At 32.5% G+C, this 19,375-nt stretch overlaps 3 protein-coding genes across 10 annotated transcripts; 1 reads left to right on the forward strand and 2 right to left on the reverse strand.

Moving 5' to 3' along the window:
• Nucleotides 1–2,034: 2,034 nt before the first annotated feature.
• On the reverse strand, nucleotides 2,035–4,456 carry LOC114402590 (cytochrome c6, chloroplastic-like). 6 transcript variants are annotated; one of them, XM_028365219.1, is made up of 6 exons: nucleotides 4,295–4,456; nucleotides 4,044–4,167; nucleotides 3,266–3,363; nucleotides 3,134–3,164; nucleotides 2,692–2,755; nucleotides 2,035–2,354 (listed from the first exon to the last, which is right to left on the reverse strand). In XM_028365219.1, the coding sequence occupies exons 1-6, from the start codon at nucleotides 4,352–4,354 to the stop codon at nucleotides 2,231–2,233; spliced, it is 501 nt and encodes a 166-aa protein (XP_028221020.1). In that variant the 5' UTR covers nucleotides 4,355–4,456; the 3' UTR covers nucleotides 2,035–2,230. The 6 variants fall into 6 exon arrangements, 5 of the variants coding, with proteins under 5 accessions (XP_028221020.1, XP_028221025.1, XP_028221021.1 ...); XM_028365224.1 differs by having other exon boundaries at nucleotides 3,262–3,363; XM_028365220.1 differs by having other exon boundaries at nucleotides 4,044–4,227; nucleotides 4,295–4,454.
• Nucleotides 4,457–8,130: 3,674 nt separating this feature from the next.
• LOC114401169 (lecithin-cholesterol acyltransferase-like 4) lies at nucleotides 8,131–14,248 on the forward strand. 3 transcript variants are annotated; one of them, XM_028363604.1, is made up of 12 exons: nucleotides 8,131–8,315; nucleotides 8,342–8,599; nucleotides 9,420–9,511; nucleotides 9,596–9,714; nucleotides 10,148–10,283; nucleotides 10,443–10,494; nucleotides 10,888–10,988; nucleotides 11,702–11,884; nucleotides 12,342–12,499; nucleotides 12,660–12,714; nucleotides 13,312–13,365; nucleotides 13,501–14,248. In XM_028363604.1, exons 2-12 carry the CDS (start codon nucleotides 8,353–8,355, stop codon nucleotides 13,909–13,911), a joined length of 1,608 nt encoding a protein of 535 aa, XP_028219405.1. In that variant the 5' UTR covers nucleotides 8,131–8,315; nucleotides 8,342–8,352; the 3' UTR covers nucleotides 13,912–14,248. The 3 variants fall into 3 exon arrangements, with proteins under 3 accessions (XP_028219405.1, XP_028219406.1, XP_028219407.1); XM_028363605.1 differs by having other exon boundaries at nucleotides 8,135–8,254; nucleotides 8,307–8,599; XM_028363606.1 differs by lacking the exon at nucleotides 8,131–8,315 and having other exon boundaries at nucleotides 8,461–8,599; nucleotides 9,024–9,511.
• Nucleotides 14,249–14,346: 98 nt separating this feature from the next.
• LOC114401171 lies at nucleotides 14,347–18,036 on the reverse strand. The gene is made up of 3 exons (XM_028363607.1): nucleotides 17,741–18,036; nucleotides 16,333–16,929; nucleotides 14,347–14,986 (listed from the first exon to the last, which is right to left on the reverse strand). Exons 1-3 carry the CDS (start codon nucleotides 18,013–18,015, stop codon nucleotides 14,617–14,619), a joined length of 1,242 nt encoding a protein of 413 aa, XP_028219408.1. The 5' UTR covers nucleotides 18,016–18,036; the 3' UTR covers nucleotides 14,347–14,616.
• Nucleotides 18,037–19,375: the final 1,339 nt, after the last annotated feature.

Here is a 19,375-nt window from a genome sequence, read left to right on the forward strand (position 1 = left end):
TTGAGGGAAATTCCATGATACCAAGCACAAAGTGGCACATGGCAACAAACTATAAAGTGACAAGTTGTACCACCCAATGGCTCTTGATTAGTCTAGTCTTTGACCTTTTTTCTCCACATTTACGCATGGGAAAAATGAATAGAGATCTAGTTTGTCCCGTTTTGATTATAGGTTGGCTGTTGGGGCTTGGGAGGACTATTGCTCTTGGTGTGGGAATCTTTAATAATATTTTTATATACTTGAAAGGGCCAGGGCAGAGCACAAAAGGTGGAGCTATATATAGCTATGGCGTGATTTGTGAGCATTGTGCAATTTGTTAAATGTTTTGGGGATCTATGTTCACGTATTTGATTCAATGTGTCATCATGCATCTTGCCTAGGGTTTAGTGAGAATCATCCTTCGAAGTTTTAACCCCCACGCTTGGTTCATTTTGACTCGTAACTTTTTTCATGAATGCTTTATCTAAGTCAAAGTTTTGCTTGATTTGGTGACCCACTAAATGAGACAGTTAATTATCACTGGCCCATTTTTCCTAAGTATTCTACAAAAAAAATAAATTATATTGCTTAGTAGACATTAAGGATCTATTCAGCAGAGAGGAAAGAAATAAAAAGAAAATAAATTAAGATAAAAAATTTAAATTAAAATAAAATATAAAAATATGAATTTCACGTAATTTTATTATTATTTTTTTCTTACTCTCTTTCTCCTTAAACGATTGATATGTATGTTTGGTATTACTACCAAAGGGGACTAAGAAAGCAACATATAAACACCCTTATATCTGACTGTGTGGAGTAGGTTGCCAGGCCGCAGGCCCAAGACATAAGGAGTTTGACATTTGAGTGTTGTTAGGTGCATCCAACATTATTGCTGATGTACCCAACATTCTTTGAAAATGATAAAATTGTCCTTATTAATTTCTCTCCTTGCGGATCAAGTTGATCCGTAAAAGACTTACGGATCAACTTGATCCGTAAAGAGTATTTTTGTCTTTTCGTGGTTAGTGCTGGGTGCACCAAGAATAATGCTAGGTGCACCTAGCAGTACTCTTGACATTTGGGGCTGGGAAGTAGGCTCATGGACATGTCATGGTCTTCAGAACTGTCTATCAAACATAAACATTAGATTTAGAAAAAAGTTTATTATTACCCTTAAAATATCTCATTTCCTATAGTTTTATTATTTGTTTATCCTTTCAGTTCTCACTATCTAAAATTACCGAATGTTGATTAAATGAGCTACGTCACTTCCTTTCAAATGATATTAGTTGACACTTAATGACGATAATAAAAAAAAGTAAAAAAAAATATAACTATAAAAATCAAAATAAGATGTTTTAAGCTGTATGAATCAAAAAAGAAGTTGTTGCAACTATAAGGATAAAAAAAGATAATTAAACCCTGAAAAAAGGTCAAATTTGTTATAAATTTATTTTGACTTGACACTCAAATATACCCTTCAAAATCAAGCATTTCAATTAAGGCTTTGTTTGCACTCATACAAAACTTTGGGATTCATTCAAATCAATGCATGGTTAGTTTGATTTATATATTTAAAATAATAATAATAGTCACTTTTACGGCCAAACATGTGTATTAATATATGTAAGGTTGTTCTATTAAAATCAATAGTTGAGTTTGAATCTTGAATATGTAATTACTTGAATTATTTGAAAGGAAAATTTTATCGTTCAAAGTGATTATGCTTTGCTGGAATATGATTGATTATCTTCAATAAAATATACTTATGGTAATCACTTTTTTAATTATAAGCTTTTTTTAAAAGAGAATTTTAAAAAATAATTTATGCAAAAGAATTTGATGATCTTCTGCCTTTAGATCTATAATTTGCTTGGACAAGAGGACCTGGGTACAAGTATACATCTAGTAGTAGCTAGGGCTTCTGTTTGCCTTAATTTTTAGTAATTTCAAAAGAATCCAAGCCCAAATCCTATCAAAATTTATATAAATAAATCCAAAATTTCCATGCCAACATATGTCTGCGCACAAAATAACTGTGTAAGCTCAAAATAACTGTAAACCAAACATTCATATATTATGAAAAGATGAAACAAAAGTTAATAGCATGCTTTGTTCAGCTCAATTGGACATAAAAAATCATTTATTTTCCAAAAGTTCCCTTAAAAAATTGAAACGAACAAGCAATTGTTTTTTATAAATTCATTAAATTGAACCAAATATGTATTAAATCATTCTTCTTTAGTCTCTATACTTGGCCACCCTTGATCAGCCTGTAACTTGACAAACTCGGCCAATGTCTTGATATCTTCATCTTCCAAACGAGCTCCAAATGTGCACTGACCCCGTGGCATGCACTCTTTACCAAAGCCCTGCAAGCAAGTGTAAGACATTCTTTGACCAAGTAGAATCTAGATATGCGTACAAATTATTTAAACCAGTAAACATAAAATGTGAATGATGAAAAACAAAATATTGACAATGTATATGTATGTACATTTAGTGAAAGTGAAAGGTAAGTGAAGTTAATTTTAACCATACAAAACTATACATTGTTGGTCAAGTTTGGTTTTACTCAAATAGAAACTAGATAATATATTCATGTTTTTATGATTTAAAGTAACTAAATGATCTAATGGGTTGTCTTTTTCCCTCTTTCCTACATATCCATTTGAATACATAGAGAGCTAATCCTACAAGATAACTTACTGGCATTCGTGCTTTGCCATAGTATGTGACACGATAGATTGCTTCTTCTGTATCAACTTCATTTCTGTTGAGCAATAACATTTGGATTATTTCAAAGATATACCACAAAGACTCAGAAGTTTGCTACAGCTGTTGCTAGAGGCCAACAACCTGTGACTTTCAAATTCACATTTGTTGATACTCTAAAGAACTTGCTAAGCTAGCAATTTACAACAAAGATATATTGATTCATGCCTTCAACTTAGGCAAGAGCAGTTTGCAATAACTTGCATAGGAAACAGTTGATACTTGATAGATTATTTTCATTCTTCATTAAGTATGAAAGAAATGATCTCTGAATTTTTTAATTTCAACTAAGACTTTTATCCTTTAAAAATTTCAGTGCTTTCTATTCCATATTTTCAATTCACTGCATGAGGGTGCTTAGGTTTACTCCATTTACCTCTGTAAATCCTTTGTAAATAGAGTTGCCCCTTGTAAGTTAAAATAGGAAGAATAAGGAAGAAAGAACAAATTAATTTCAGTTTAAAAAGAAAAAAAAATAAAGAAATGTCATGCATAAGGGGATACTCACCGGTTGTATTATGTTTCCACCTGCATCATGGCATCCAATACAAGCTTGACGAAACAACGTGGTTCCTCTCTGAATATCTACGGTTTGAGCACTTGAAACTGTAGAGTAGAATAAGCTTAACATGAAAACTTCATGTTTCTTTCTTGTAAAGATTACCTTTAGAATAGCTTACAAATCCAGAAGTGCTAGTTCTTTTGTAGAGTACACTTTCTTCTCTTACATTTAAGATGAGTGAAACAAGATACATCAGAGGAAACAACTAAGTTGATCCAATAACTGTAAACAGATTTTAGCCAATTGGCACACACAAATATTTGGCAAGCATGAGATGCCATACATTTTCAGTTCATAAATCAGAATTTCTTAGTATGACTTTTAAGCTAAAAACTTATTGTAGATGATAGTGTATGATTGATTATTTACTAAAATGGGACCACCAAAAAATGTATTTTTCAATCAATCTAATAATAAAGTATGTGTTTAAAAAAATATATCAAAAAGTGTGTTATTAGTATTTTTTTTTCATATTCTTTCTTCCATAAGACGTATCTTCCAAGAAGAATCATGCATTGAAGATTTGATTCTTGATTGATGTGAAGTTCTCATATGATTCATATATCATCAAATAAATTATTTTTGTAATTTTTTTTGAATTGTTTTGTCTAGACGTATAAAACAAGAGTAGGTGGATTGCATGTTGGCAGTCATGTCATTTGAATCAAAAGCAGGGGCATTTTAGTATTTTAAAAAGAGGACATGGATAAGGAGTAGTACTAACCTGGAATGCTGCAAATTGGAGATAAGACTAGAAAAGCAGCCACAAGAGGAGTCAAGCTCTTGAGAAACTTCACTTCACTCTTCCTTGTAGTAGGAATTGGCTTCTCTTCCCTCATCACATGCTCCTTTAAATCAATAATTATTCAATACCCAGCATTCTACTTGTGATCAGTTTCTCTCTTTTTCTGGCTTAACACATAAGACATAATTCAAAATCAGAGAGGACAAGTGAGAGAGTGACAAGAGTTTTACCTTAATAGAGAGGAGGTGAGTGTAGTCATTGCAACCAGAAATCAAGGAAGCAATTTTCATTTCGTTTGTTCCTATGTAATAAGAAGAAAACCTTAAGCGCAACTGAAACAGGATATGTCAACAACGTAAGAGTCCAGGAGTGGCTGCTTAACTCCAATCCACTCACTAACACGTGACACGCACGTATACTTCTATGTTATATAGTCCGGGAGTTCAAATAGAAAAAAACGTGGTTTGATGAAAAAATTATACTATTTTTTTTTAAATTAATCATTAACAAAATTGGTGAATATTTTATACTGATTTAGAAAAAATTATATATTTATATTATGACGGCGATTAGGGTGCGAAAGTGAAACTACTTTCGCACCAAACGCAAGTTTCAGAGAATGCATTGCGTCTGTTCGATTTTAAAATTAGAAAATCAAACAGTGGAGATCTGTTTGGGGTATCGGCCCTCCCCTTCCATTGTCTTAGTCACAAAAGTGACTTTCGGCCCTCCGCCGTGACCGCCAGCCTCCCCTTCCTCCCCTCCGCCGCACCCTGCAGCTGGATCTTGAAGTCCTTGACCTCCGCCATGTGGAACCTCAGCCCCCACGTCGCCTCCGCAATCTTTGCCACAATTCGCGAACTTGCGGGCAACGTGAATGGTGGGGCTAGGGAGCCTCGCGCAAGAAGCCAAGCTGCTCCTCAAAGGCTCCGACCAGATCCTGGCCATCGTCAACGTCCTCCTCGCTGCCGAGAAGCCAATCACCAACGACCACCTCGATTGGTACGCTATTCTCCAGGTCGATTGCACGTGCCAAGACCTTGATCTCATCAAAAAATAGTACCGTAGACTCGGCCTTCTTCTTCACCCCTACAAGAACCCTTTCTCCCTCGCCGACAAGCATTTGGGGAAGACGTGCGACTGGATTGTGGCGCTCAAGGCGCTGATGCTCGTGAACGAGGGCCCGTCGCTGTTCCAAGAGGAAATCCTCTTCGCCGCCTCTGTTCCTGGGATCCTGGGATCAGAGGCTTGACTTGATGCTCTTTGATAGAAAAAACATCGCTGCCTCCTATGGTGGCGGTGCTGGTAGTGTTGGCCTCTAGCAAGATTTCGGCGAGCCTCAGTGAGATTAAGTAGCCTCTTCGACCACAGGTAGAGGGGGAGGGAAGAACAGTGACCGTAAGTGCAACCTCTCAATCCGGTTGCCATCATCAAATCTGGTTCATTCAATTTTTTTATTATTAAATCGGACGGACCCAAATGACTGCGACCCTTTTTTTTAAACTTACATAGGGTTCGAAAGAAGTTTCACTTTCGCACCCTAGAATTCACCTTATATTATATATATATGGATCCACAAAGCTAGGTCACACAAAAAATAAGCTTTTTGCGGTGTTAATTCCTTAGCAGAATACCATTTTAATTCCTTACTAAAAATTTACTTTTAAAGGAATAAACCAACCAAATTAAAACATTATTGCAAATTTTCAATTCAATACAATAGATGAACCAATTAAACAATCAAAGTTAACGTATTTATTAGACATGACAATAAAACCCATACTTGTGGGTACCCGTCTGAATTCGTCCTGACTTTGACGGATAATATCCGAGTTGATCGGGTATGAGATTGGATTCGAATTTTTTCCGATAACCAAAAGTCGGGTACGGGTATGGGATTACTACATCCGTCGTGACCCCGAATCCATCCCGTCACTTAAAATTTTTAGAATTTTTGCATAATTTAATCAAAAGGCCTAGAATTTTTATTATTAGTTAATTTTATTTTAAATTTTTTACATAATTTAATATTCTTTTCTTAACGATTTTTGTAAACACATGCGCTATAATAAATTTATTGATATATAAGTAGTTAAAAATAAATATTTAACAATCAATTTATTTTTTCTAAAATCAAATTTATAATATTTTCTTTTAAAAAAATTATTTTTCTAATTTGAATAAGATACGAGACGAGGTCGGGGATACCCGATATCGAATAGGTACGGGAATGACACAATAAATTTTAATTTGTTGGGTATAGGATATGAAGACATGAGGGGTTAGGTCGGAAATTGAGAAGATAATACTGTCCTTACCCATCTCGTTGTCATGTCTATTTATTGATGCGTTAAGAACATATAGAAATTGGGATTCAAATGCTGATTAATATTTTTAACAAAACTAATTAAACAAAGAAAACATTACAACTATTTAATATTTTAATATATTAAAAGGAACATAATGCGGCCGGGTTGTACAGTTTGGGTTCACACTCCATAAAGCATCCCAAATCCATTACAAATGACAAAAGGATTTTCTTAAGATCAATGTTTAACAAACACCCACTCAAAACAACACACCCATTTTAAAATATTTTCTTTTCTTTTAATTTTTTATTTTATTAAATATTAAAATAATATTTATTATGTGACGTTACCGGTGTGTGTATCAGCGCTCTTTTCTTAAAAGTCTTGCTATCAACGAAATCGAAACCAAGAGACAAACACAACCAGACTTCTGCAAATGTTAGTGATTCAAAAACTAGCCGTCACAATTACAAGATAAAATTCTAATTTTCAACTAAGGTAGTTTTAGTTTATAGTAATTCTATGCTTACACAGATATTTGATTTTTTTCCCCTTATTTCCATCATTATTGGAGTTGGTTTTGACACTTGTTATTAATTAAGCAAGATACACAATGAAAATATTTTTTTTGTGTATCTTGACAAAATCTCATTAAGATAGATCTTGAATGTAAGAAAAAAATATTTTGAATGTTTGTCTAAAAAATATAAATAAATTTCAACTAATTTTATCTTAATGAAACTGTTTCCAAATTATGATTAATTTAACTGAAATTTTATTTTCAATAAATATCATTATATTTAACATTGAATAACAAATTCCTTTCCTAACCCGCCTTTTAGATTTTCTTTTTATATATAAACATGATATTTGAATCTTGCACTTGCAAAAAAAATAAAAATGCCGATAAACATATATATATAGGCCTTTAGATTTAAGAATGGACAAAGTCAAACTCGTAATCAGAAATAGGCAATTAAATTTTCTTGATCTTGTGCATTATTTGTTTTTTAAATCATAATATTAATATGAAGTTATCTTTAGAATGAGTATTTCCGTCAATATACTATTTAACATCCAAGTCAATGGTCTAAAAGCCAATTATGATCTATCCAAACTAATAAAATAACATATATTTCCCATTTATTTGCTTAAACACGTTTATAGGCTAAAATGCTTAATTACTCAATTATTATGGGTACTAGTATTTTTCAATCAACTACCCTGTATCTAGTCTAGATCTACTAAATTAAGAAACCAATATCCATAGAGTTGTTATGGTAACAAAATATTAAGAATCACCAACTATATCCACAATTTCATATTTTTTAATTTTTTATTTAATTATAAATTTTATCACTTAATTTTCATAATTTTATGGATTTTATCTTTCAACTTTTCTTATCATTTAATTTTTATTAGTTTATTAAATTTACCATCCAATTTTTATTTTTATGAATTATACTATTAACTTTCATCAATTCATAAATTTTAGCATTCAATATTTTTGATTTTTTTACATTTTATCATTACATTAAAACAAAACAACATTATTTTACTTTTTCTTTAACATTTTTTATGGCATGTCAATGATGTTAAAATATGTAAAAATTGAAAAAATTAAGTGATAAAATTCATGAAAATAAAAAATTAAATAATAAAATTTGCAAAATCACTAAAATGATAAAATTTGCTATTAAATCAAGAAATTATTCATATGAGAAAAGTTAGTGACCACAACGAATCTGACAAGTGGCAAATAATTAAATTTGTCCATTCCACGCTATCGTCTCTTCTCTTCCGTGCAACGCAGAACTTTGCTGGCGTACTCATCGTGACGAAATTAACCCAACAGCACACAGCACTTTCCCCAAATCAAATAATCGAAACCCTAACTCGCGATTCCCGATCGAAACCCTAACTCGCGATTCCCGATCGAAACCCTAACTCGCGATTCCCGATCGAAACCCTAACTCGCGATGGCGATCTTGCTGGGCGAAATTCTTCAATCGCTGGAGCTGTGGCTGAAGCTGATCAAGAACCCGCAGCCTCAGCCCTACGTGAACCCTAATCTGGACCCCGTTTTGCTGGTGCCCGGTGTCGGAGGCTCCATGCTGCACGCCGTTGACGAATCCGAAGGAAGCCGAGAACGCGTCTGGGTTCGCTTCCTCAACGCCGAGTACACGCTCAAGACCAAGCTTTGGTCGCGTTACGATCCTTCCACCGGTAGGACCTAATTTTTCGTTTTAAGAAAATAAATAATTAAAAAGCACGTTGAAAAAGCTGAAACTGATGCTATTTAGTTGCGCGTGTTGCTAATTTAACGGTTTTTGCTGTTCGTTGATGCTGCCAATTTTCTGAAGATGTTTTCGGATTGAAGATGAAATAAAATTGATATCGAATTAAGTCAAATTGCAGGTTTATATGCTAAAAATAAAAATACGAATTGTTCGTTAATTTTTTTTCCTTGCTTTGCAACAACTTATTATATAATTGCAGTAGGACAGGGAGCAAACCTTGTGATTGAACAAGTGCGTGTTTGGATAAATAGCTTAATTAAGAGTTTATCAGTGAAAACTTATTTCTTTTGATAAGCTTCACCAATCACCATGGAAGTTATTAACTGCATGTTTGGTTTAATGTTTATCAGTATTTGATGCACGTGGAGCAAAAGCTACAAATAGTAGTTTCTGAGTTTTAGTTTTACGCTGTTGACATGAAACTGCCACTTGACTCAAGGATTTGATATGCAAACAAACACCAGCTAAGTAAAAGAGCTTATAGGAGTCACTTTCTAAAGCTTAACTAAATACCTTCAATTTTTAACTTATGTGCTTATATGATAAGTCCAAACCAGTTCTGAAGAAGCTATTCTAAATGGCCCCAAATTGTATTCTTGTGTCTTTAATGCTCGTGCTGTCCAAGCTTCTGTTCCTGGCCTGTTTATTTTCTTCACTGAAATAATTTGTGTTCTGTGCTGACGAGTGTGCTGTAAGAAACTGACTTTGGCGATCTTAACCTACCTAATAATCTATTTTGAAAACAGGAAAAACCGAGTCCATGGATCCAAATTCAAGAATTATGGTTCCTGAAGATAGGCATGGACTCCATGCAATTGATATTTTGGACCCTGACTTGGTATGCTTGTTTTAAAGTTTGTTGAAGTGCAATGCAGATATCCAAGCAAGTTATTCATGAATCCTATATAATTCTTTTGAACAGATGTTGGGAAGTGATTCTGTGTATTATTTCCATGACATGATCGTTGAAATGCGTAAGTGGGGGTTTGAAGAGGGAAAGACGCTTTTTGGTTTTGGATATGATTTTCGCCAAAGCAACAGGTACCTAATTATTTTAAAGCTGGAGCAGTTTAACTAATCTTGAAAATTGAATCATTTCCCTTTTCATCACTAATCCATAATAGTGAAATTAAAAAATTTCAAATATGTACATGTTATGAGATTATTTTATGTCATCTTTCTGCTAAGGAAAAACTGATTCTATATTTTTTTTTTATAATGGAATTGATTCTTTGTAAAAAAAATTGCTGAGTATTTTTATAATTTGTTATTATTATTATGAAAGGATAAGTTTTCTGAGGAAGCTATTAGCTGATAAATAAACATAGCCTGAAGTAAACTGTAACTGTGCAAATGAATTTAATCTGATTGATGTCTCTCCAGTGTATCTATCTTTTGGCTATTGGTAGGTAGTATGATTTCCCACAATCCTAAGGATAAGGTCTTTAACAAGTATTTAACCATATGAAATTAGGTTGCAGGAAACAATGGATCGGTTGGCTGCAAAGTTAGAATCAATTTATAATGCTGCAGGAGGGAAGAAAATAAACATTATAACTCATTCTATGGGCGGTCTTTTGGTGAAATGTTTCATGTGCCTGCAAAGCGATGTAACACATCTCATAAGCTTCTCATATCAGTTTTGATCTATTTTGTAGTTTCCATTTAATCTAATCATATATATTTGTCAATTTATGATTTATACACTTGAGTCTTGGAATTTATCTGCTGCTGTAACATGTGTTCATTTTTGTTCATGTCTTTTTCAGATTTTTGAGAAATATGTTAAGAATTGGGTTGCAATTTGTGCGCCATTCCAGGGTAAGTAATTCTTTTCTATATTCATAAGAAGTATGGAATTATAATTAAGGGTATTTGATGAATGATTCTTTTAGCATTTCAATGATGGGTCTATTAATTTTTTTTTCCATGTTTAATATATTGGAAGAAGGCATTGTCATCTTTTCTTCATAGGCTAAAATAGTTGATGGAAAAAAAATGTGCAAAAAGCATGATTTTCAAATATCAAAAAAGAAGTGTTAGATCATTCACTGTCATTCACTTGATGTTGACCAAAATATGATTTGAACTTAATAGCTTTTGTTGCCTTCACGTATCATCTGTATTGTTTTAGCTACTTAGGGGTCTCTTAATTTTTGTTTTGCCACAGAAAAGTGCATAATGGTGTAGTTGTACTTGTACATTGTTCTGCAGGTGCACCAGGAACCATCAATTCTACCTTTTTAAATGGAATGTCATTTGTGGAAGGATGGGAACAAAACTTTTATATTTCCAAATGGAGCATGCACCAGTTGGTACAGATCAGTTATTTTTGTCTTCTGGATTTGTGTTGAGTTTGTTTATTTGTAGTTTCCTAATACAAAACGTTATATTTGTGTTTTTGAGTTTGTTTACTAACTGTCTGAGCAATTTATCCTTACCTTTCAGAGTGCGTTTGGTTGAGATGATGGAAATAGAGGAGAAATATTTTAATTAGAGTAGAGTGTAGAAGGTGTGAGACCCACCCTATTTCTTCTGTATTTTTCTCCTTCCCCCCTCTACCAAACGCACTCTCCGTGAAGGCAATTGACAGTAGTGCAGATAGATTAAGTGTTTATTAACCAGTCTGTAGAAATAGGAAACTACTGATGATGAGATCTTCCCATTCAGTCACATAATACAAAAGAAAAAAAAAGATTTGGATGCTATTATTCATAGTTTTATAAAAGTTATTTTATTATTGGATTACTCTTTCATCTTGTATTATCTTTTCATATAGACTACATGATTTGGATTTTCCGTATATGTATTGTTGGATGGTGTGTTCTCTATTTCTATTGGTTGTGCTGCTTCCCTGTGTAAAAGATTATTTAAAGCATAATCTTGCATGTTTCTTTTTATTTTTTGTAAGCATGCATCCTTTTTGGATTCATGTTGTTCTCTCTCTCTCTCTCTCTCTTTCAATTTTTGGTATTTAGATATTTTGATATTGTAGAATTATTTATTGAAGCTTCTTCCAATGTCACAGCTGATTGAATGCCCATCAATATATGAACTTATGGGTTGTCCTAATTCTCATTGGAAACATATTCCTGCTCTGGAATTGTGGCGTGAGAGACATGATTCTGATGGGAAATCACATATTGTTCTGGAGTCATATCCACCATGTGATAGCATCAAGGTTTTGGAGCAAGCTCTTGTAAATAACACAGTGAGTTACCAGTGTTAACTTTCTCAGCATGCAAATTAATGGAACTTGGTTAAATTTAGGTATCAGTAACATTTCCATGAAATTGAATGTGTTATAGTTTAAATTTGTTATTTTAGAGCAAAAGACACTTGTAAGTTGCCTTTATCTATTAAATTCTATACAAATAATGATTAATGGATAATTTGGAATTGAAAAAATCATAATATAAAGATGTTGTCTTTTCCATATTTAGAGATGAGCTTGGAACTTCAACATAGTCTCTACTCTCTTCTTTAAGCAAATCTTTCTGTGTGTGTTTTTTTTGGGGGAGATGGGAGGGAATGGAGTGGAGGATTTCCATGCTTTTTAGAATACATTAATGCATTTAAGGAATGCTAGTATTGCTCTTCAAGATCATCTAGGATGTTTATTGGTTTGTAGGTTAATTAGATTGGTATGATATCTATCTGTGATCCAGGTTAATTATAATGGCGAGGATTTGCCCCTGCCTTTCAACTTTGAGATCCTGAAATGGGCAAACAAAACATGGGAGATTCTGTCTTCTGCCAAACTTCCCTCGCAAGTTAAATTTTACAACATTTATGGGACCAGTCTTGAGACACCTCATAGTGTTTGGTAAGGCCTCTATCAATTCTTTGGATGTACCATGGTTACCCTTGAAATGGTATTTGTGAAGTGTATTAAGAATGGACTAGTGGATACAAGTAGGTATTTATAATTCTTTTGGAAATATATGACCAACTGATCATCACTTTGCATAACTATTATTCTGCAGCTTTGGAAGTGGGGACAAGCCTGTCACAGATCTGCAACAGTTACGTTATTTCCAGGTAAATACATTTGCCATTCTGTTAAATATATGTTTCTGGATTCATGTTACGTATCAAAGGAGAGGGATGACCATATGCTATGGTGCACGGCTGCATGCAATACTGATTCCCCAAGTTTACAATACAGTTTTCTTTCTTTATACTTGCATTGAATAAAAGTCTGGGCAGTTTTCCATCTACATTTTGTCTGTCTGTATTTATTTTAGTATTTATTGATTGAATTAGTCAATAAACTGTGTTGATTAATAGAGTTAGTAAATGCAAATAATTTCTTTTTAAAGCCCTTGTGGTATGTTCAGACTTTGGAATGTGGCAACCTCTTCTATTCATAAACTTGATCTCACATAAAAAATAATTCTTTTTGATAGATGCACCTCATTTCTCTTTTCTTCCACTGTATATAATTGTTTCAAAATATTTAATTCTATTATTGACATACAGTGTCTTTTCTCTCTAGTGTGATATAATTGAAGAATAGTTTTAATTGAACATGTTTGATGCTAAATCTGTGTAAATTATTTCCCCCCTCAAGTCATCGTTTGGTTCTCTTCTTTGCTTTGGTTGCCAATGCTTACTTTTATCTTTCTTAATATTCAGGCCAAATACGTATGTGTTGATGGAGATGGAACAGTTCCTATAGAATCAGCGAAGGTTTGTTAATTTCCCTATACACAATCCTTGTGCAATTGATGTCTTCTTGGTATTGTGTCAATGAAGTAGCATTAGTGCTGGTGGTAATAATTGGGTTAAGAGCCCGAAATGTATTTTGATTAAACCTAAATGCAGGCTGATGGTCTCAATGCGGAGGCAAGGGTTGGCGTGCCCGGTGAACATCAGGGTATTCTTCGCGAGCCTCACGTATTTCGGCTTCTCAAGCACTGGCTGAAGGCTGGAGAACCCGATCCCTTTTACAATCCGGTCAATGATTATGTGATTCTACCTACTGCTTTTGAAATGGAGAGGCATAAAGAGAAGGGTGTAGAAGTAGCATCCCTTAAAGAGGAATGGGAAATTATTTCCAAAGTCCAAGATGACCAAAGCAGCACAGCAGATAAAGTGTGTTCCATATCAGTTTCACAAGAAGGAGCCAATCAATCTTATTCTGAGGCTCATGCTACTGTCATTGTTCACCCAGACAGCGAGGGTAAACAACACGTTCAACTGAATGCTTTGGCTGTTTCAGTTGATGCCTCATGAATAACATTCTGTTGAAGCCTTTCTGCGTGTTTGGAAAAATGTTGGGTTCGACGTAACCCACCTTTTTTTCCAATCCAGCTGTATATAACTGTTCCGTTTGCTGCTATGGAACACGTGAACGGAGTTTGGAGCTGTGCAAACGGCAAACCAAACACTCACATGTATTGTTGATTATGGATGACATCTCTTGTATATAATGATATTCGTTTGATGTTGCTGTGCCATATCCCTCCCGATTTATGTATGATATGTGAAGCGTATGTATCAGTTATGAAAATGAATACCATCGTTCTGAAATTCTTGTATATAATGATATTCGTTTGATGTTGTTGTGGCATATTCCTCCGTGTTCTATGTTTGATAGTACATGTGAAGCGTATGTATCAGTTATGCAAATGAAATACCAACAAATAAAAAAAGAATGAACAAGACAAAGAAGAAAACAGCAAGCTATTGTATTTTATTTGAGTAATGATATGAGAACACTTTAAAAATGCATATCGATTTTCTCCATCTCATTCTTTTTTATCACATCTTTATATATTTTCTTCTCTTTCTTGGATCTCTAGATGCCAACTAGAGTGAACATGTCTCTATTCATTCTATAACTAGAGATCAGAGAGTACTAAATATGGGAATAAAATACTTCATTACATGTTACTATGGCAGAGGGGGTTTATATATAGCTTAGTATCTACTTGATTCTTAGTTCTTTGGTTTGATGACAATGCCTTGGATTATAAGCCCTGTCTTCCACATGCCACCTTCATATTCATACATAGAGATCTCTATGTTGCCAACATCTTTTTCAGATGCCACAAACTCTCCCACTGGAATATGTATCCAACTCTCCCTTAACTTCTTGTTTAAATTCTCCTTGTGTTCTTGTTTTTTTCCTCCAGGAAGGACAAGTCTAAAATTTATTGGAACTTCCCATCCTTGAGCTGAATCTTTCAACATTACAATAAACAACACTTGATATGGAATTCCTGGTAAAAGCTTTCTAGCGTCAAATTTCCCATGCACTTCTAGCCAGCAAACCATTTTAAGTTTAGCTAACTCTGTCATCGTGCCACTGCATTATAGAAAGGTAGATAGATAACTTAAATTAAGATTGATGGGAACTATTTGAGATCAATGTGCATAAGTTTTAAGACTTATTTTAACTAGACACTCACACATAAAGAGACTCTTTTGAGAACACCTAGTTATGGTAAAAATATGAGAATAATTATAATATTTTTTTTCTAGATCATAAATATCTTTTACTCGAGTCAATATCTTTTCTTGCCGAATAAGATTACTAAGGATAATAAAATTATCCAAATATTTAACACACTGTAATCTTTGAATCAAGATTAAAAAAAAAATTAATACTTTCATTATCATTATTATTACCACTAAGTATCAATGTGATCATTTTAGACAGATGATAAGTTATTATATAAAAAAACAATGCTAGTGACTTGATATTGATCTTTCCCATGAACAATATTTCTCAAGTTTAATTTGATAGAATTTATGGTTAATAGGATTTAATACATGTCAATATGGAATATAGGAACAAAAAGCATTGATATTTAATTAAGTCCGATGGATGATTGAATTAGTCAAAAGACATTGGTTTAAATTTTAATACAATGTAGCCACAGTTTAATTGTGGTAGAATAATATATATACAATAATGATGATAATTGAATAATACATAAAATAATATTAAAGAAACATAATATCATAACTCTAACTCTACAAACTAAAATACTAATACACAATTTCATAAGGTCTTAAAGTACACAAAAAAGTTTAAATTAAATATATCATTATACTTACGCTTAAGTTTCAACAATACATAACAATATTTATTAATAATAAAAAAATATGTTTAGAATAAAAAATAAAAGAACAAATATTTTAAGTTTATTTTTTTAGACTGTTTTATGGTTCATTGACTAGTTTTTCTATAGGCCATTCATGTTGTTTATTTAAACTTGACACTTGATCGGTTTACTGTTTTTCAGTCCAATTGATCAACTGTGTTTGATTCTCAGAACACTAACAATGCTTTTTACATACTATCCATTATCCATATTTTTATTTATAAGACTCAACTCATTAATTCATCAAGATTAAGAAAATAAATTAATTTAATTTATAACAATAAATTTATCCTAAATTTATATACTTTTTTAATAATAATATTGTCACTAATATTTATTTTTCTCTTCTAAATACATGTCAATATAACTTTTCTTATTTAATTACGGGTATATTAGTTTAAAAATAATTAATGCATTAGATAATATGGATTAGGTCTTATAAAAAAATAACTTTAAAAAATTGGGTCTTATAAATAAGAATAGAGATAGTAGATTTTTGTGATGGTGAAACATCTTATATAATATATTCATGATACATGTGTACCTTGCTTCTTTATGTTGTACCCATTTCCAATAGTTTGGATTTTCTGCCCAAGTGATTGAGAGTGATCTTGCATACACCATGAAAGAATTGGTGTTGCTGGCACTTGTGACATTATCTATTGCCTTTGTGCTATTCTTGAAGTATTTTGAGTTACCTGCAGGAGACATCAACCATGATTCCCTTCTAGTGAGTTCATGTGGTTGTTGGTGGTGTTGTGATTGATTAGTCTCATTCTTTGGTTTGATGGCAATGCCTTGGATTATAAGCCCTGTCTTCCACTTGCCACCTTCATATTCATACATAGATATCTCTAGGTTGCCAACATCTTTTTCAGATGCCACAAACTCTCCCACTGGAATCTCTATCCAACACTCCCTTAATTTCTCGTTTAAATTTTCCTTGTGTTGTTGTTTCTTTCCTCCAGGAAGGACAAGTCTAACATTTATTGGAACTTCCCACCCTTGAGCTGAATCTTTCAACATTACAATAAATGACACTTGATATAGAATTCCTAGTGAAAGTTTTCTAGTGTCAAATTTCCCATGCACTTCTAGCCAGCAAACCATTTTCAGATTAGGTAACTCTATCATCGTGCCACTGTAACATAGATAAATAGATTGTTTTAATTAAAGATTGACTGGAATATTGTGCAAGATGAATATGTGCTTAAATTCTAATACTTAATTTAATCACATATACATAGAACGATTTTTTTTTTTTTTACGCAAGAACAAGTTGTTATTTAAAGTAGAAAATGCTAGTGACTTTTATAGATCTACCTATGAGAACATATTTTTTCTTAGGAAAAATCTCATTAGCACGAATTCGTACTCACAAAAAAATTTACAAACTCTCGCCACCTTTGATTTCGTCAAAAGCTTTATTTTAAAATTTCTTATTTAAATTCAATCAGCATGATTTCAACGTTTGTTTTCGTATAATATTTCATGTAATTAACTTTTTTGGTTTAATATATTTTTTAATCCATAAACCTTTTTCCAATTTCATTTTTAGTCTTTAAACAAAAATTTAACCTATCTTAATTCTTACATTTTTTTTCCCATTTAACCGTTTAATATATATCACGGTTAAAGAATTGATGCATGATCAACTAATCCGATGTAACATTCATGTCCAAATTTGTTTTGTAAACTATTATTAGTCCCTTATCATTTTCATAAAAGTCGCTTATAGTTTCCGAATATTTTTTTTACCCATCTTAGTCACTTATTTCTTACAATATTTAGTTTTACTCTCTCCATAATAAATTTTTTTAATTCCGTTTACCCTTTTTGGTCTGATTAGTCAGTCATGTTCACTACTTAATTAGAAAACTGCTTTTTAAATAGATTCTTTTTGGTAGTAATTATATTAAAACCCCCCCAATATATTCGTTATAGATGTGTACCTTTCATCTTTATCCTGTACCCATGTCCAATAGTCTGGATTTTCTGCCCAGGTGATTGAGAGTGCTCTCGCATTCAACATGAAACAGTTGGTGTTGGTGCTGTTGGCAGCTGTGACATTATCTACTACCTTTGTGCTGTTGCTGAATTGTTTTGTGTTGTTACTAGCTGCAGGAGACAACAACAATGATTCCCTTCTGGTGAGTTCATTTGGGTGTTGGTGTTGTTGAAACTGTTGTTGTGATTGTAGCTCTTCCTGTGATTGTGAAGCCCCCATTTTTTTTTTCCCTCTACTACACGTTCCTTGCTAATTAGTTATTGTTCAAAATATATAATGTTTAGAACTGATTCTGTAAGTTCTCAACCATCGTTATTGCTTTCGCTTTTTTTATTCTAAAGGATATAAGATGCTTTATGATAAGAGTGCTCATCAGAAATATATGAATAGAACTGTTTTTATTGTATGGTCTATTTTTTGGAAGTGAAAAATCTTATTTTAATTTCTCTGTATAGTAAAATTCTTGGTTTTAATCCTTATATTATACTATTGAACATTTTAGTTCCAATACCTCCTAAAGTTTTTAGTTCTTCATGTTAGATACTGGTTAACATCATTTCTTATTTGACGTCAATTTTGAGAGATTAAAATTATAAATTTTTAAAAATTTAAAGACTAAAATATTGAATAATAAAGTATAAGGACTAAAATTAAGAATTTTAAAAAATAAAAAGACTAAACATTTTTTTTCTTTTTTTGGAAAATGATGACAAACTTACATCACAATATTTATTGGTGTATGCCTAAAAGAATAAAAGAAACAAAAAAAATTAGAATAGAATGAAAGACAAAATATAATAGATTGGACTCCTCTAAAATGCAGCGGACACTTTAGAAGATAAAGCGCACATATGTGAACCTCTATAATAATGGATGATGTAGATTGTTACACATCATTTGATAATATGTGTGATAAAAAAAATGAGATAGAAATGAAATAGAAGAGAAAGTAGATGTATATGATAATAATAACTCTTTTTTATATTTACCTTATACCTTTTTTTTTTTTGAATTTTTTTTATCATATTATTATCATTTTTTTCTGTTTTCCTTCCTGTCTCTTTCTTAGGGTGTAAAAACATTAATTTTGTAATTGAAAATTGAAATGTTAGTAATTGAATGGCAGTAACGGAATTTGAAAAAGAAAATGGATTAACATTAAGATTGGTTTTAGTTAGATTTCGTTTTAAAGAAAAAATTGGGTTTAAGCAATTAAGTTTTACCCTTGCACTCTTTGAATGGTAAGATTCGCCATGATCGTATTTGATACGGTGATGAGGTTCTTTGGATCATGCTGCTCTTAGTTGACGTAGGTCCTATCATAGGTGATGGTGGGAGGTGACCCTTATTGTTGAATCATGTTTGGCATGAAGATCTGATTCTTAGTTTTTTTTATTTTTTAGTTGTGGCCAACTAGAGAGTTTGTTTATAATGTTATAAACCTTCCCTGTGATGATGCACACTTGGAAACTTAGGTATCGTTAATTCTAGTGCCAAAAGACACAGCATTTGTTTTCCTTTATTGCATGGTGAGATGATTTTATGTTTTATTTGTGTTGATGATGGATTAGTATACAGG

This window comes from Glycine soja, chromosome 20 (genome assembly GCF_004193775.1).
Source record: "Glycine soja cultivar W05 chromosome 20, ASM419377v2, whole genome shotgun sequence".
NCBI lineage: Eukaryota > Viridiplantae > Streptophyta > Magnoliopsida > Fabales > Fabaceae > Glycine > Glycine soja.

Excerpts from the sequence above, each read along its gene's own strand:
- LOC114402590 (XM_028365224.1), bottom strand. The coding sequence starts at position 4,354 with ATGAAAATTGCTTCCTTGATTTCTGGTTGCAATGACTACACTCACCTC. Across the intron at positions 4,168-4,294 it reads CTCACCTCCTCTCTATTAAG|GAGCATGTGATGAGGGAAGA; the intron begins GTAAAACTCTTG and ends ATTGATTTAAAG. Across the intron at positions 2,756-3,133 it reads TTTACAAAGGATTTACAGAG|AAATGAAGTTGATACAGAAG; the intron begins GTAAATGGAGTA and ends ATTGCTCAACAG.
- LOC114401169 (XM_028363604.1), top strand. The coding sequence starts at position 8,353 with ATGGCGATCTTGCTGGGCGAAATTCTTCAATCGCTGGAGCTGTGGCTG. Across the intron at positions 9,512-9,595 it reads ATATTTTGGACCCTGACTTG|ATGTTGGGAAGTGATTCTGT; the intron begins GTATGCTTGTTT and ends TCTTTTGAACAG. Across the intron at positions 10,284-10,442 it reads TCATGTGCCTGCAAAGCGAT|ATTTTTGAGAAATATGTTAA; the intron begins GTAACACATCTC and ends TGTCTTTTTCAG.
- LOC114401171 (XM_028363607.1), bottom strand. The coding sequence starts at position 18,015 with ATGGGGGCTTCACAATCACAGGAAGAGCTACAATCACAACAACAGTTT. Across the intron at positions 16,930-17,740 it reads GTACAGGATAAAGATGAAAG|TGGCACGATGATAGAGTTAC; the intron begins GTACACATCTAT and ends TCTATGTTACAG. Across the intron at positions 14,987-16,332 it reads GTACAACATAAAGAAGCAAG|TGGCACGATGACAGAGTTAG; the intron begins GTACACATGTAT and ends TCTATAATGCAG.